General features: G+C 57.6%; 1 protein-coding gene across 3 annotated transcripts in view; it reads left to right on the top strand.

The window, feature by feature from the left end:
- CFAP46 (cilia and flagella associated protein 46) overlaps window positions 1-17425 on the top strand; it is an 88539-nt gene that overhangs the window by 623 nt on the left and 70491 nt on the right. For all 3 annotated transcript variants that reach the window (XM_059398885.1, XM_059398886.1, XM_059398888.1), the window contains exons 2-9: window positions 114-238; window positions 436-567; window positions 1115-1179; window positions 2375-2539; window positions 3410-3533; window positions 3970-4064; window positions 5066-5176; window positions 9231-9330. In XM_059398885.1, the coding sequence (XP_059254868.1) occupies window positions 114-238; window positions 436-567; window positions 1115-1179; window positions 2375-2539; window positions 3410-3533; window positions 3970-4064; window positions 5066-5176; window positions 9231-9330 (917 nt within the window). The remainder of the gene's footprint in view (window positions 1-113; window positions 239-435; window positions 568-1114; window positions 1180-2374; window positions 2540-3409; window positions 3534-3969; window positions 4065-5065; window positions 5177-9230; window positions 9331-17425) is intronic.

The raw sequence follows: 17425 nt of genomic DNA, 5'->3' as shown, positions 1-17425 counted from the left end.
CCGCGGGGGGTGGGGCCCGGACCGCAGGGGGCGGACCCGGACGGCAGGCCCCTCCCACACTGGTCCCCGCGCACAGCGGAGCCACGTGCGCTCTCTTCCCTGCGCCCCGGCAGATGAGGCCTCCCTGAAGAGGGCCTACGAGCTGATTAAGTCGGCCAACCTCGGGAGGTCAGAGTTTGACCCCATGGAAAGCTTCAGCCCCGATCTGTTTGTTTTGTGCGCAGAGCAAGCCCTGAAGGTACTGAGTGCGGGGCGGGGGGCGGGGGCGGTGTCCTAGGAGGGTCGCTGTTTCTGGGAGCAGGAGGCGGAGCCGCGGAGAGCAGGCGCCCCAGGGGGGGGCGGGGGGTGCGGGTGGGCCGATGCGGTCCTCAGGTCTGTCTTCAGAGCCAGACACCCCTTCTGGGGTGTTGGTGGCAGGACTGCGGTGTCTTGCAGATGGGGCACCCCGCCCTGAGCGATGACTGCCTCCGGATGTACTTCAAGGTGAAGGGGCCCGTCACCCAGTTCCTGGGCCGAGCGCACCTGTGCAGGGCCCAGCTCTGTGCCCCCAAGTCCACGGAAAACCTGGTGAGAGACGCCCCAGAGGGCAGGCCTCCATTGGAGGGTGAAGCTTTTTGGGGCGCAGCCAGCCCCCCTCTGCACCCCCCGCACTAGGTCCCTGTTCCTAAGCAAATGCTAATGGCTTGTGCCGCTCCGGGTTTTCCCCGAGGCTGCCTTGATTCTCTCAAAATGTTACATCTTGTGTCAAAAGACTTACAGTCTCGACCGGCTCCCGAAATTGCTCCCGAAATTTCAGTCGGGTCAGGCAAACCCTCAAGAACTCCAGGGAAAGGTCCGCGAGCGATTCCTTGTCAGTGCTGGGAAACAGGCCTGTTCCCCGCCTGTGCTTTCCCCAAGTTCCTGTCTGACCTTGGGCGTCTGCATGCTCCTGCTCTGGCCGTGCCCAGGACAGCTGCCCTGGACCTGGGCCGGGTGTGCGTGCGGACTCGCGAGGTGCCCCGGCTCCGGCTGCTCTCACACAGGCTCCCAGGCCAGTCCGTAGACGTGGCCACGACGAATGACTGATGTTTCAGTGGCGAATTCAATATAATGTTGAATTTTTATGTTGTTTTAGGAGGAATTTGAAAATTGTGTGACTCAGTATATGAAGGCAATAAACTTTGCAAAAGCAGAACCCAGGTAGGCGTAATAGAATCGGCCGTTTCTAACTGGGATTGGGTAAAAGGTCCAGGACCAGGATTTACCACGTGCTTCTGCCTGTTGAGACGGTGGGGGTTGCCCTTGCGTGCCCTCGCCGAATGCTCTGTCGCTAACGCGTAGGTCTGGGCCGAGCACAGAGTCCCTTGGCTTCACCCTTTTGTCTCCTGCGGTTCCTGTGACCACATGGCGTTTGACTGTGGGAACTTCTCCCTTGGCCGGTCTCCATGGCCCCCTTACTTTCTGGGCCTCTGTGGGTTCAGCATCAGGGTCCCTCCCTCCCCGGCCCCCGCTCGCCCACGTCGCCTCTGGCAGACGGGCCGAGGCCTCACGTGCACAGCGACTTAGCTGCAAGTCCTGCACACTTTCCTACTGAAGGTTTCTTTCATCAAAAAGAAATGTTAGAGAAACCGTTACGTTTGCACACAAATGGTAGTAACTCGACCTATTTGAGTAGGATGCGCCGCTTACGGGAGGTGCAGGTGTGAATCCCGACTCGCTCCCTGGGTGTCCGGATCAGTGCTCTGACAGTCTCCTCCCCAGGCCCCTGGGGCCTTACAAGGCAGAGCTGGCCTCTCAGAGGTCCCCTGTGGGACCTTCACTCAGGTTCCTCCAGGCTCTGTCCAGCCTCAGGAAGAAGCCCACCGTCTGAGGGGTCCCTGCTCCCCTGCCTACCCCTCCTCCTGCTCCACTTTGCACTTCACACTCAAGCATGGGGGCTTTGGTCCCCAAAGTTTCTGCTCTTCTTTTTTTTTTTTAACCTGCCAGACCCTTTCCCTGCGCTGCTGTCCGGTCTCAGCAGGATGTCCCTTCCTCCAGGAAGCCTTCCTTGATCCCCTCTGCACTTGTCTGTTCTTGTTTATCTCTTGGGAACCAAAGCAGACCTTGCTGGCTGGTGCGTTTTCACAGGGAGCCTATCACTTTTGGAATGACCGAACGGGTGAAGGGCTCTGTAGTCCGGCCTCAGGACTCACGTGGCCAGGTCATCGTGGCTGGACTTGACCTGTAGCCTCCACACCCTCCTGTATAGGCCGTGTGGGTGCAGTTGGCCCAGAGCGGCTCAGATCGCGCTGTTGCCATCTGCTGGAGACAGAGGACTCGGGGACTCAGGACTGGCTTGGGATGGGCTCCTGGTGGGCAGGGACCTGCTCTCAGATGACCTTGGCGCGCCCTGCAGGTACTACTTCCTGGTGTATAACGCATCGGTCCTCTACTGGCAAATGGTGAGGCCGTTCCTCAAGCCGGGCTATCACCACCATCTGCTCTCCAGCTTCTCCCAGGTTGTCAGCGTGTTAAACCAGACTGCGGAGGAAGACAAGGAGTGGCGAGCAGAGCTGATGCTGTGAGTTGGACGCCCGGCCGTGGGTCCCTAAGCAGCGCACCGGCAGCCTCTGACCTGCTGCCTCTCCTGCTCACTCCTGGCAGGAGGGTCATGTCCCAGGGCAGGGCGGGTATCACTGCTTTCTAATCTGTAGCTACAATTACGTTTGTGTGTGTCTTGTCTGATGAGGTCTGCAGACGAAATCACAGCGTCCTGATCACGGGGGGTTATAACAAGACGAGTGCTTGGACTCAGAACCCAGGAAATGTGAGCTTGGGTCATGATCCTGGCTTGTGGTTTTAACTCGGTTCAGTAAATTGTTAATGGGGTAGACGTTTTAGCAACATGACACTCAGCCAGGATGGCCCTGTTTAGGGAGGTGTGTGCCTAGTGCCTCACCGGAGAGACAGCCCCGAGAAGCCACGGTGAGATCACACGGTCAGTGTGTGATCCTTGTGCTGAGGGGACCAGGGGGCGAGCAGCCAGACTTTCCCTATCTTTGGGGAGCACGACATGCAGGCCAGAGACTGGGGGAGAGTCTGCAGTCTGCAAGGGGACCGAGGGACGGGCCCTGAACTTGGAATCCAGAACCCGTAGGCTTTCCTTTCCCTGCTGTATGGCTGTTTAGGAAATAAGTATAAGTACGATCTTTGCGAAAAATACTATTTTAGATGTTTGAGGTAGTTACAGTGCAGACATTTCCTTTCCCTGCGGCCAAGGGTAGCACAGCTCGTGGACGCTGCCGAGCCGTGTGCCGCGGGGAGCCCGCGGAGCCGTGTGTCTGTCTGAAGTTTGCGAGACGTAATGACGCACAATAACCTGGTTATTAGACCTCTGCGGTGGGAAACGGTCTCATCCGGTTTTAATATCTAGTTGGTCTGTATTGCCCAGGGAGCTTCTGGACTGTTACCTCCAAGCCGGAAAAACGGACGAGGCCGCAAGACTCTGTGTCACCGCAGCGCCGTTTATAAAAGCCAACGTGCCGCACAAATACCGACACATCTATTCCGCCATGGTGAGTCGGCACATGAGAGATGCGGCAGAAGGACGTTCTTCTACGTTGTCTTTGGGGACCTGTGTGTCACCACGGCCGGGTCCCTGCACCGAGAGAAAGCGCACGTGCGTCGTGCATCCGGTGACAAAAAACCAAAATCTTTGCCCTCATTGTGATCTCTGACTATTTCACTCGTAGCAGAAGATGTGTTACGATTAAGGAATCGTAAACCCCAGAGCGTGCACGGGGAATGTCATCTTCTGCTCACTTGGGCGTACGGGAAACCAACTTGGGTTCTCCGTGAAAACCAAGTATTAAATGTAATTAAGGAAGAGGTACTTACTCGTTATAAGTATTATTTTAAGAAAGAAATAGTTGTAAAATAATAACTAATATCGGGATTTCTACCTAATCATTTGTTTACACCGACGGATAATTCTCGTCCGCCTCATGACAGGTGCGACATGGACTGGCGGACGAGCTCCAGTTAGCTGAAGAGAAGACGGCCTCCACCAGCCTGGCCGTCACTTACCACATCAACGTGCTGAAGGCGTAAGTGGTTTCGGGGTTTTAGGTGCCGACTCAGGGTCTGTGGCACCTAGAGGGGATGTGGCTGTGCCGGGGGGTGGGTGACGGTGGGACAGGAGGGCGAGGCGGGGCCCAGAGGACGGGACTCTGCCTCCCTTTACTTAGAAGTGGCCAGAGAGGCTGCCAGTGGGTGAGTGTAGCTTCTAAGCCAGCGAGGAAAGTGGTTAAGGAGCAGAGGCACTGGCGGGCGAGCTCTGTCTGAGAGGCCCTTCCAGATGAGCCTTCACACTTGACCTTGACATTGAGCGAAACAGGAGGGGTTGACTTGGATAGCCCCCTGACGGTAGTGGTCCGAAGTGGAGGAAGAACGGACCCGGGTGCGGGCAGACACCTGCTCGAGCGGCCGGAGGGGATGAAACAGGAGGAGAGCCGCCGTGTGCGAGGGAAGAGCCGTGGGGAGGTCCGGAGCGTGTGAGGCGAGGTCCGCGGGGAGATCGCTGTGTGTCTGAGTCCAGGGAGGCAGTTTGCCGCCCAGGGTCCTGAGCGGGGGAGGCACGAAGGGCCCGGCCAGCCTGCAGGGTTGCCCTCCTGGGGCTCTGGTTCCGGCAGAGGCCTGTGAGGGGAGAGAGGGCCTGTTCTGGGAGCGAGGGGCCTAAGGAGGTAGGAGAAGTCATCTTGGACAGCGAAGCATCGAGGGACGAGGCTTTTTTTTTTTTTTTTTTAAAGATTTTATTTATTTATTTGACAGACAGAGATCACAAGTAGGCAGAGAGGCAGGCAGAGAGAGAGCAGGAAGCAGGCTCCCCGCTGAGCAGAGAGCCCGATGCGGGGCTCGATCCCAGGACCCTGAGATCATGACCTGAGCCGAAGGCAGTGGCTTAACCCACTGAGCCACCCAGGCACCCCGGGAGGAGGCTTTTTAAGGCCTCTGTGCAAGAAAGTTTAGGGAAACACAGGTCCCTAGACTTTCTGTCTGTCCTGGGATAATTGGAACAAATCTGACGTAACGTTTGAATAAATTCTAGGCAATTGGACAAGAATGAGTTACCTGAAGATGTGGGTGCAGTTCTGAAGGAGGCCTACGGACATTTAAGTTCTTACAACCACCAGCGCTCCCCTGCGGTCCGAGAGGAGAAGTAAGTGTTCGCGTTTTCCGCCGTCACGTCGGCGTGGTCATCGGACCGCAGCAGGTCAGCCCGGTGGAGAGTCTGCTCTTGGTTCGGGCCTCGAGGTCTGTGCTGTCCGGGGAGCGTATGGGATATGTAACTTCATGTCGTACTTTTAAAATCAAATTCAGCTTCCCAGCATGGGCACGTTTCAGGGTATTGAAACATCTCACAGCTTTCGGAGCAGCCGTGAAACGTGGCGGCGGCCAGACTCCTCTGCCCGCGCACTTCGCTTTCCAGTCTGTGCCTTCCTCTGTCCCCTGGCGCTGCTGGCGTTTGCAGACTTCCCGGACTGGGTTCCCGACCTGGGTTCCCGGCCTGGGTTCCCGGCCTGGGTTCCCGAGGGGGAGCTGCGCCAGCGGCTGTCGGCAGGAGCAGGAGGCGCGCCCTGGTGTGTGCCGCAGGGATGACGGGCAGGCTTCCCCGTGACTCGGAGGAAGAAGCGCCAGCCCTACCCTGCGGCGGTGGTGGCTGAAGTGACCTCCCTGCTCTGGTCCCGTCTGTGTGCCCCGATTACCGCGGGGCGTACCGCTCGCCGTGGGGCGGCCTCTGAACGACGGCCTTTGAGTTCTCAGTGATTGTCCCTCCACTTCTCCACACTCCCGACTCACGAAACACTGTGGCCAAGGTCTGTAATCATTACTTGTGTATTTTTTCACTCTGTCACTCATTTGTTAATTTTGGGGTGTTATGGGTGGAAATGTGTCCCTCAAAAAGACCTATTCAAGTCCCAACCCTTGCTTCTGGTGAACATGATTTTATTTGGAAACAGGGTTTTTACAGAGGTCATCAGGCTCGGGTGGGGTCATACCGGATTGGGGTGGGCCCTCATGGGTGGCTTGGGTCCTCATAAGAAGAGGGAGGTCTGGGATGCAGATTCTCACGGGGCAGAAGGCCAGGTGACGCCGGGGGCAGAGGTCAGAGCATCGTAGCTACAAGCCGATGAGCACAAGGCTGCCGGCGACCCAGCAGGACGGGTCTTGCCCTGGACCTCAGGCTCCTTGTCTCCAAAACTGTACGAGATGAAATTCTGTTGTTTAAGCCAATTAGTAGCTGGTAGCCCATCACTGCCGCCTCCGGAAACTCGTCTAGGGGGTGTGATAACCAGTCGCTGCGTCACAAGTTACCCCGGGGCCAGCGGCGTACGACACACGCCCGTGGTCTCGCGCTGCCTGCGGACGGGCATCCCAGCGCTGCTGCCATGCGGGGGTCGGCGGGATGCGGGGGTGCTCTGTTGGAGCCGGCTGGGGACCGCTGACCTGCGCACGGGGAGTCGGAATTGGGGACGTGGTCAGGCGCCAGGCTGCGCGTTCCTAGAGGACGGGGTCATGCAGGCTGCGAGCCAGGTCTCTGGAGGCCGCCCGTGGTAGACTGGGTGAAGGGGCCCCAGATGTTTCCTGTCCGTGTTGTCACTTCTGGAGGAGCTCCTCCACGGCTCTTGCATTTATACAGATTTAATGGGCCAGGGGTGGTGTCTATACATATTTTTTAAATTATTTTTATCATTGCAGTGCCTGGGGACGCAGTTGGTTTCGGCTCAGGTCACAATGTCAGGGATATGAGATCGAGCCCCTTGTCGGGCTTCCCGCTCTGTGCAATGTCCATTCGTGATTTTCTCTCCCTGTGCCCCACCCCGAGCTCACGCCCTCTAAAACAAATAAATCTTTGAATGGGTGGAATCCATCATTATTCTCTTATTTCAAATTGAACATGCGATAATTATAGGGAGTTTGGAAATGGATCAGTGTGAACCTCCAGCATTAACATCTCACAGGTTGTGAACTGCTTTTCCCATAGAAATTGTGAGGCTGTTCCTACATCACAGACTGTCTGCAGCGAAGTTCTTAACGTGGGTGTTCAGGCCCTCTGGGGAGTCAGCCCGAGCTCGTCGGGTCAGAGAGGCCGTGCACACGCATGGCACGCATCTGCACGACTGCCGCGTCCCCTCCGGCCAGCCGTGTGACAGCTGGGCCCTGCCCTGGGGTCTCGCTACTGATATGGGCAGCTCCAGGAAGTTTCTAGAAATGGGACCCTGGGGTACTTGAGACATGCTGCAAAAGCCGTGTGGAGCCCACCTGTGAAGACCCTGGCCTCTGACCTCTCTGGTTGCGGCAGGGCAGGTCGGAGGAGGGGGCGTGCCACTGCTCCCTCCCTCGGACTGCTGCTGTTTTGTCCTGGGTTTCCTGGCATTTTCCCCTGTATTAGTTTCCCATACACTTGTTTTGCCCAATACTCTGGTTTCTCTTCAGAGCGCATAAATCTTTCGCCTTTTACGCTTGTTTTGCCCAGTTTTTTAATAAGGGCATAAACCATTTCATTACTGACTCACAGAAGCTTTTTCTGTTTTAAAATTTGGGCCCTCCAGCTCCTGTGTGTTTACCCCTTGTCCCAGTTTGGGTACCTTTTAGGTGTTTAACATTAATTTTTGATGTACAGAAATGTGGTATTTAATATAAGACTAATTCGAACTCACATTTATCCCGCCAGTCAGGGGCCTGGTGCTCAGTCCTTCCCCGGCAGCCCCGTGAGTCGAGGCTGACCTGGGTCCCCCAGAAGCCCAGGGCCGTGTGCTTCCGCCCAGCGGGAGTCAACCTTGGCCTCGGGTCCCCACCTCTGCCTCGGAGCCCAGCCAGGCCCTCCCACCCTCCAGGTCTGGAGATGGTCCTTGCCCTGCGGTGTGGCTCGGGCTTTCCTTTCCCGGGAACGTCTGCTTTTCCTGTGTGTGGCCCCGGGGGCTGCGTCGCGGCTCCTGACGCCGACAGCTCAGTTTCCTCGGCTTCCCGCACGGTCGGCCTTCGCCAGAGGTGCTGCTCGGGCTGCAGGAGGGGCCCATCCCGTGCGGCCTGGGCTCCTGTCTCACTGGCCACAGCTGCCTTCTGTGTTTGCTTGGGGTGGTTCCTTGTCTGACGGCCTGCGGCTCCGACTCCGAGGGAGGGGCTCTGCTGACCGCCTTCCACCCGGGCTTCTGTGCCCAGAATTCTGGGCGGGAAAAATGTTCTGTTTAAAACTTAAAAAAAAAAAAATGACTGAAACTCTGTGATTTGTACCTTTTCGAGTTCTCCCTCTTAACCTGTGCAGTGGGTCCAGGCGGCCAGAGGTCCGGGAGCACGGAGGGGCCGGATGTCAAGAGGCGAGGCCTGCCGGGGCCCTTGGGGCTCCAGGGGCTGAGCAGGTGGAGGAGGCGGCGGGCCGGGACAGCGGGAACGCAGGGGCAGGAGGGTGGCGACACTGGGCTCCACCTGGGGTCCTGAGTAAGACGGCGATGGTTCACTTGCAAAGGGCAGAAGGGGCACCGGCTTGTCCCAGGAGACGTTTGGCATGTCTGGAGGCCGCTGGGAGCCATGGCGGGGAGCTGCTGCTGGCATCTGGAGGCCGGCAGCCAGGGGTGCTGCTGAGGTCCTGGGTGTGCAGGATGGGTCTCCCAAGCCCAGCGAAGAACCGCCTGGCCGGGATGTCAGGTCGAGGCGGGGGGCCCGGGCCCGTCCTGCTCCACTAGTCTCAGATCACACCGTCTGGTCTCCAGCTCGTTCCCCAAGTTGCCCTGGCCGTCACGGGTCCTTTGTACTCCCAGACGACGTTAGCATCTGCTTGCGGCTTTCTGCAGAGACCGGGACCAGCGGTGCCTCTGGATGTGTGTCCCGTAGCCAGAGGAAGAGGCTTTGAGTCAGGAAGTCCGTGTCTGTTCCCTGTGTTGCTCCCACAGCTCTGCTGAGTCGACAGTGACGTTGGGTGCTGACGGCTGTGCGGGGCTGCTCGTCCCTGTCCCCTTCTGTGCTTGTACCGTCTGAGGGCACAGGAGGAGGAGCAGCTTCCTAAGCGGATCGAGCATTTCGTTTCCGCCAAGTGTGGCATCAGGGCCTGGTGGGGGCCGGGCTTGGGGACCGTGGCCCTAGTTTTGTTTGGTGTTATCTCCCGTGTGGGGTTAACCAGCGACCGCTGCCTCCCCTGTCGGGTAGAGGAGCACGCGGCCGTGCCCCCCTGACGCCCGCGCCGACACGGGGCCCTTCTGTTTCCTCACTCGCAGACTTCTTCTGCTCTTCGAACTGGCCCGGCTTTCCCTGGCCTTGAAGTGTGAGGAGATAGCCTCCGCCTGCCTCTCCGACCTGCAGAGTGTCCACAGCAGAGTAAGTGGCCGGCGGCTGTGCGCCTGCGGCGCGTGCTCGGGGAGGGCAGGGAGGGAGAGCGGGGCTGAGGCCCGCAGCAGGCGGTGTGGCGGCGAAGAGGCACCGGTTGTGCAGGGGTGCAGCCCCTTGGCAAGGGGGTGCGGCTCGTGCCCCCAGTCTCGCCGCCCTTGAGGCCGCGGCCCAGGTTGCTGCTGTCTGCCCCACGGCTCACCGGAGGGGCTGCCCAGTGTCTCGCAGAGTTCCCGACCTACAGCCTGTTGCCAGCCCCATGACTGGACACTTCCGCCCGTCCCTCTGCTTTCACAGAAGGGGCTGGAATCAGCATTTTGTACCTAAAGCTTTTACCCGTACTTACCTTTATTCCTATAGTAAGTCCACGGACACGAAAGTACTCGCGAATTGCACTTTCAAGGTTTAAAAATACGTGTTAAAATATTGGCTCCAACGAAAGACTTACCTCCCTGCCCGGGCTTCCCACGGGTGCGCACCTCGGCGTGTGCCTTGACTGCGGGGGCTGCGAGGGCTCTGGGCAGAACAGAGGCTCCTGGGCTGCCCGCGGTGGACGCGGCTCCCCAACACCAGCGGGTGCCACGGTGGGCGCCGCGGCCCGTGAGAGCCCGAGGGGAGGGAGGGGGGTCGCCCGGACGCTGGGGCCGTTCCGCCTCCGCCACGTCCTGCACTTGCCCCTGAGCACCTGCCGTGTTTGGTCCCAGAGTCCCCGTGAGTCGCAGACCTCGGCTGCTTCTCTGACGTTTGCCTCCAAATCCAGTCCCAGCGCAGTGTCCCCTCCGCGGCGCGGGTCGTGAGACAGTTCGCGGGGAGAGCCGTCACGTCTGTGGTTCTCTTGGTCTGGAAATTGTTCTGAAGAGGAAGGAAAACTTCACCCGGACCGGGACGGCCGGTGGTCCTTGGACGGCGCTGCTGGCTGGGAGGGAGGCTGGGGTGCGCAGCGGGGCTGCGGGCGGCTGAGGCTGGACGGCGGCGCGGCCAGAGAGCGCAGGGGCCGGAACCGGCGGAGGCACATTTTTGAAGGACTTCAGAGTTCTTTACGGAGTCATTCCCATCCTCTGTTTCCACACACAGTGGCCCGACCTTAGCACTGGGGTGTCCCCCCGCTCAGGCCACCCGCAGACAGCGACCTCCCACGAGAGGGCCGTTCCCCCAGGGCAGTGCTGCTGCGTGGCCTGTGGTATCCGTGGAAACGCCGAGGCCGAGGCCCGCTTCTTTCTTAAACGCGGAGCTCCAGTGCCGACAGCCCCGTGAGTCGCGCCCCTGGGACCGCAGCCCCCTCCCTCTCCTCACTGGCCCTTTGCAGCATACTCCGTATTTCTTGTTCTTGGGGTTTGTAGGTATTCTGGCGGACTCGGAGAGGATGTCTTCACTTTTTAAGTGAAGGATTCTGTGTGTCCATTAAACAGCCTCGGTGTTATTTGGTTCGTTTTCATCTGTGTGCTGAGAAATGTGTTAAGTCTCTTCCTACAAACATGAGCATCTCAGTTTACGTATGCCTTTGTCCTTTCTCACGGGTACTGGTCCCTCTCGGTTCGGAATCGTGCTGTTTTCCCGGTAAGTTGTTCGTCACATGATTACACCTCGACCTTCTTGCGTGATGGTGAGGTTTGTGTCGTCCATTTTCCCTGTGAGGGCAGGGACCCGTCTGACCTGTTTGCTGCTGTGACCCCCCCTCCCAGCGTATGATGTCTGGCACTCAGGAGGTGCTCGGCAAATTTTGTTGACCCGGTGAGCGGATGTGAAGGTCATTACGGTCTCTGTGAAGTGGGCGTGTTCAGGTTTTCAGGGTTTGTCGGCTTTTTCTTCGTAGGGTCTCTGTGCAGGGACGGGCCACGTGGTTGGATAGTCCGCATGCTGGGTCCCTCTCAGGGGTCCGGGTGGGCCAACGCCGAGCGAGAGGGCAGAGGCGCGGGGAGACGGAGACGACTGAGCGGCAGGGCCTGGTAGTCGCCACCCTCCGGAGGGGCCGGTAAACAAAGACAACCGTGTCGTTTTATGATACTTCAGAAGAACGGGAAACTTTCCTTAAAAGCGGGAAAGATATGAAAGTGACATCGTGAAAGAAATGAACTTTTTTCTGGCCAAGTCGGAGTAAAAGTTTCTCAAGTCTGAAACAACTAAAAAAAACAAACAAAATGTGAGACAAAAATCTTCAAGGGACCAAACGGTGGAGAGGGAAGGAAGGCGGAGCTCGGGAGGTGGGACTCTGCAGCTTGGCGCAGGAGCGAGCGCAGGTGAAGCCCGAGATGGTAGCCGAGCCGCGGAGCCGTGGGTCGCCCGGAGGACAGAGCAGTCCCGGTTCACAGGACAGAGCGCCAGGGAGCAGCAAGCCGCACGAGAGGGGGGGTCCGGACAGGCCCGAGGCCCCCCTTCGAGTCTTCAGCTGGGATCCGACTCGTGCCTGTGCGTACGGGACCTGTGCACACCGGCGAGGGAGCCAGCGACCAGGAACAGTCTGACCGGGAACACAGGGCTGAGAATCGCTCCTGGAGTGAAATTTAAAGCAGTTCGATCGAGGTCCTGATGCCTGGCCAGCACACACACCCACGTAACCACAGTGTTGCTTATGTCAGCAGCCAGTGCCCGGGACCCAGAGCCAGTGCCGTTGCTCTGCAAGCCTCCCGACATAGTCTCCAGCTCTGCGGCTGCTCCGCGGGCACCTATGGGCCAGGGGTCAGGGCCAGTGCTGCTAGAGTGTTTGTAGCCCAGCCCTAGTGCCCAAAGAGATCCCCATGGCTGCGACCTCCCCTGAGGGAGAGAAAGGAATCAGGAGGTCCCCAGCAGCCTTCACCACCACGGACCCCAACAGACCTTGAAACTAGAGACCAGCAGCCTTGACTGTTGAGGAACCCACCCTACCGTGTCTGCTGAGGCTGACCTCGGCTGGCGGAGCTGCGTGGGGACGAGGACACCGGGCCTTCCCTGCGCTAGAGCTGCCGGCCACGTCTCCCTGGCTGGCATTCTCACCCTGCCCCACGGGGGAGGGTCTCTCCCCGCTGGAACTGGACTGCACCGCTTGGAAGAGAGACTTCTTCATCAGATGCACAGACATCATCACAGACACACACAACAAGGAAACACGACGCCACCAAAGGGACACAGCAATTTTCCAGTAAGGTGCTCCGAAGAAACAGAGGTTTGTGAATTGCCAGGGAATTCGAAGTGATTGTTTCCAGGAAGCTCAGCTACGAGAGAGCGTAGAGACTCAAGGAAGTCAGGAATAACAGGGGAACAAAATGAGAAGTTCAGTGGTGATGGAGATTTCTTAAAAAACCCGATCGAGTAGAAATCCTGGGGCTGAAGAACAAATACAGTGAATGAAGCGAGAAGTGTAGTGGGGAGCTTTGGTCGGGGGCTTGATCCAAGCAGAAAAGAGAATTTGTAAACTGAAAGGTGACTTGAAATTTCCCCGAAGAAACAAAACAGTACAGAAGGCCGATGTGAATTATGGGTGCGCGTCCCGGGGGTCCCAGAAAGCAAGGGACGAGGAAGAGGCAAGAAAACAGGTTTAAAAAAAATAACGGTTGAACTTTCCCCGAGTCTGGAGAAGAGGTGGTCGTCCAAGGACACGAGGCTCACAGGTCCCAGAGAGATTCAACCCAGCGAAGACTGCACTGAAGGATCTTAGAATCCAAGTGCCGGACGGTTTGTTGTACGACGTATTATTATTATAAAGGAGTTTTGAAAGCAGCAGGAGAAACACGCTGATTCATCCAAGGGAGTCGCCGTGAGGCCGTCAGAGGGTTTGTCGGCAGAGACCTCGCAGGCCAGGAAGGGACCGGGCGACTCATTCCGAGCGCGGAAGGCAGAAGCTGCCGGGCAGGAGTGTGTTGTCCCGCGACGCTGTCCGTGAGCAGCGGAGGACGGAGGGAGACGGGAGCGGAGCGAGTTCTTCACGGGAAGGGACAGGGCGGGATCAGAAGCGCACCGGGGCGGGCAGCGGGGACACGTCGGACGGCGCTTCGGAGGCCGGTGCGGCCGGAGCCTGGCCCCTGCGGTCTGGAAGACAGAGTCACTCGGGACGACGCGTCGCAGTGACTAGGTAACGGGCACGAAACATGAAAATCGCGAATTGTGACGTGGGAAACGTGCCGTGGAGTGGGGAGTAGTGACAAGGGAGTTTCGTGTGGCTGCAGGAGGTTGAGCAGAGCTCGCCGCGGGGTGTTTCCTGGAAGCTTCGGCTGCCGCGGGGCACGGGAGAGAAGAGGGGGGGGAGGGGGGCCGGGGGAGGGGGGGGGGGGGGGGGGGGGCGGGGGGGGGGGGGGGGGGGGGGCCGGGGGTCGCCGCAGCGGGGACTCGCGCCTCACCGGAGACGCCGGCCGGCGGAGAGGAAGCCGGCAGTGGTGAGTCATTTCCTGCTCACGGCGACGTGGCGGAGAAGGACCGGCTTCTCCCCCGCAGAGACGGGGTGCCGAGTGCACTGCGGGTCGAAGACGGGCCCGGCCGCCCGCTGCCCACAGGAGGCCGCTTGGGGCCGCGTGCAGGACGGTGAGCGCGGGAGCCGGACCCCCGCGCTTACCTGAAGTCGGAACAGACGCCGCGGGACAGAGAATCGTTCTCTGGTGAGAAACGTCGCCCAGTCACGAGGCCGGGACCGCCGTGCGTGCGTGTGTGCCCCGTGTGGGAGCACCCAGGGCGTGGGCGAGTCTTACCACACCTGGAAGCAGAAGTGAACGGCGACCCGGTAACTGCAGGGTCTGCGGCCCTTCGCCGTCTCCAGGGACCTGTCCCTCACACAGAAAATCACGGGACCTGCTGGCTCGCGCTGCCCTCCGGGCCTGATGGGCTTTGTAGACGCACACAGAACAGAGGCGACTCCCACGAAACCAGAAGTGGAAGCACAGACGGTACCGCCGACACCCCAGGGACGTGAAGGGGCGTAGGACGGCTGCGCCCCGAGGAGACCATAACCCATGGGGTCCGTTCCCAGAGACACAAACCTACCGAGACAGAACCACGAGTCAGACTCTGAATGGGCTGACAACTAGCAAGCAGCTTGAGCTGGTAAAAAAAATCCCCAACGAAGAAATGCCCAGGACCAGAGGAATTACACCAGACATTAAAGAACTGATGCCGGTCCTTTATGAAGTGTTCAAAAAAAACCCCAAAAAACTGAAGAGAAAGGAACACTCCCCTGCTCACTTTTAAGGCCACCACTGCTCTGATAGCACAGCCAGAGAAAGACACTACAAGAGAAGGAAAGTGCGGGCCGGTGTCCCTGATGAACATGGAGGCCAGCTCCGACTCAGCGCGTCATGGAGATCAGGTGCCCAGAGCGGGCATGACTTATCCCGAGGACGCAAGGCGGGGTTAGCGCAGGCGGGTCCAGCAACTGTGGCGCCGCACCTTAACGTGAGGAAGGGTAGGAACCACGTGATAATCCCAATACATGCAAGAAAAGCGTTTGTCGAAATTCAACATCCTTTCGTGATACGACGCTCAACAAACCGGACACGGAGTGATGTCGTCTCCACAGAGGTCTCCTGCGACCAGCCCGCAGCTCACGTCGTACTCTGTGGTGAAAAGTTCCCCCTCAAAGCAGTCAGAACTAATGAGCAAATTCAGTACAGTTAGAAAACTCTCAATCAACAGGAATCTGTTGTTCCTGCGCACTAAAACCGACCATCCGAAAGAGAACTGGAGAAAGCAACCCCGTCCACGACAGCATCACACTCAACGAACTGCTCAGGAGTGAGTTTAACCGAGGACGTGAGGGACCTGGGCGCCGAGCACTGCGCAGTGTTGATGGAAGACGTTGAGGAAGACACAAGTAAATGGAAAGATATTCAATGTTTATGGATTGGAAGAATTAAAATTGTTAAAATGCCCATACTACCCAAAACCACCTACAGATTCAGTGCAATCTCTATCAGAATTCCAATGGTCTTTCTCACAAAAGATTAAAAAAAAAAATCTTAGGGGCACCTGGGTGGCTCAATGGGTTAAAGCCGCTGCCTTCGGCTCAGGTCATGATCTCAGGGTCCTGGGATCGAGTCCCGCATCGGGCTCTCTGCTCAGCAGGGAGCCTGCTTCCCGCTCTCTGCCTGTGTCTCTGCCTACTTGGGATCTCTGTCAAATAAATAAATAAAATCTTTAAAAAAAAATCTTAAAGCTTGTGGAAAGTCTGTGGGGCCCCCAGAGAGTCGCAGCACTCTTGAGAAGGAAGAGCGGAGCTGCGGGTCTCCTGCTTCTTCATCTCCCCGTTAAAAACTACAGGAATCGGAATCATGGCGTACTGGCTTAGAAATAGAGGCGTAGAGCCGCGGAATAGAATCGGGAGCCCAGAAGTCAGTGCACACGCATAATGTCAACTGGTGTTTGGCAAAGCCCCGGTAGCACACCTTGGGGAAGCCGGGCGACCTCGTACAGAGGCGTGCAACTGGACCCCACCTTTCAGCACTCACAAACACTGACTTGAGATGGATTAAAGACCTTGAAGACCTGAAACCATTAAGCCTCTCCCAGGCGCATACATAGGGAAAAAACTTCTTGACGTGGGTCTTGGCGACGTTTTGGCTTTGACAGTGAAAGCAAAAGTAAACAAGACGGACTACATCAAACAGCGAAAAAACGGTCGACCATGGAGCAGCAGCCTAGGGCGTAGGAGGGAAGCCCTTGCCGACTGGGTGTCTGAGACGGGGCTGGCGCCGAAACCAGACAAGGAGCTCCTGTAATTCAGTAGCAAAACCCCGAGTACTCTAGTGAATGAAATGAGCTGAAGACCCGCGTAAACACTTTCTCAGAGAAGAGCCCAGGGTGGCCAAGCAGTACGTGGAAAGAAAGTTACCACCCCCACCGTCGGGGCTAAAATGGAAGCCGTGGTGCCCCTCACAGCCGTTACAGTGGTGTCAGCAAAGACACAGGCGGTAACAGGCGTTGGCTCCCACCCCTTCAGATGTCCAGGGACGTGGAGAAAAGGAAGCCCTTGTACAGTCGAGGTGGGAAGTGAAGTGGTACAGCCATGACGGGAAACTAAAACCAGACTGCGGGAGACCCACGATGCTGCTCCTGGGAACACGCCCGAGGGACGTGAACTCAGTCCCTGGACCAGCTGTCTGTGCTCCGTGCTCGTCGGAGCGCTAGTCACGATAGCCACGACAGGGAGACAACCTGACGCCCGCGGCGAGCGGATAAAGAGAACGTGTGTGCGCGTATACGTGTGCGCACGCAACACCACACACACCACAGGGCACACAGAGGCAATCCTGCCGTGTGTGACAGTGTGCACGCGTCTAGAGTGTCGTGCGCAGTGAAAGAAGCCAGACGGAGAAGCCGAATAAAACGGGCCTTGCGAGGGTGACGCGCGGGGAGGAGACGTTGGTCGGGGCACTGGCTGCGTTGGCGGTGCTGGTGCGCAGCTTGGTGACTGGGCTGTACATTGGAAAGTTGCCCAAAGGGTAGATCTTGGGCATTCTTGCCAAAAGGAAAAAATAAAACAAAATATGTGAAGCGATTGATTTCTTAATTTACCTCATTACAGTAATAAAATCCTAATGTATACATATATCATCACATCTACGCTCCACACATACAAATTCGTCAATTATACCTCAATAAAAATGTTTTAAAAGTAAAGCAGAAGTGACATTTCAGAGGAAAAGATTAGCACTACCAGAATGAAGCAGAGGAGAAACACGGAAATAACCGAGCTCCCGCGACTCGTGGGGCAGCTTTGGGCAGACCAACGTGCGCATCGTCGGAGTCAGAACTCCTAACGCGGTCATCTTCAAAGGGGAGCATGGGGTACTAAGGGGCCCTGGTGAGTCCGACAGCTAACTCTGTTGGAAACGATGCAAGCCAAGACATGTAAGCGCGACATCTTTACAGTATGAAAAACAGGAAAGCTATCTGCCTAAAAATCTACGCTCCGAAAGTGTCTTTAAAAACCAGATGTAAGGGGCGCCTGCGGGGCTCAGTCAGGGAACTGTCTGCCGTAGCCCAGGTTGTGATCCTGGGGTGCTGGGATCAAGCCCTCGTCGGGCCCCCTGCTCGGTGGGGCGTCTGCTTCTCCCACTCCTTCTGAAGGCTCATGCTCTCTCACTCTCAAATTTTAAAGAAATATTTAAAAATTTAAAAAAGAGCT

The sequence above is a fragment of the Mustela nigripes genome, chromosome 4 (assembly GCF_022355385.1).
Source record: "Mustela nigripes isolate SB6536 chromosome 4, MUSNIG.SB6536, whole genome shotgun sequence".
NCBI lineage: Eukaryota > Metazoa > Chordata > Mammalia > Carnivora > Mustelidae > Mustela > Mustela nigripes.
This window is presented reverse-complemented; position numbering and strand designations above follow the sequence as displayed.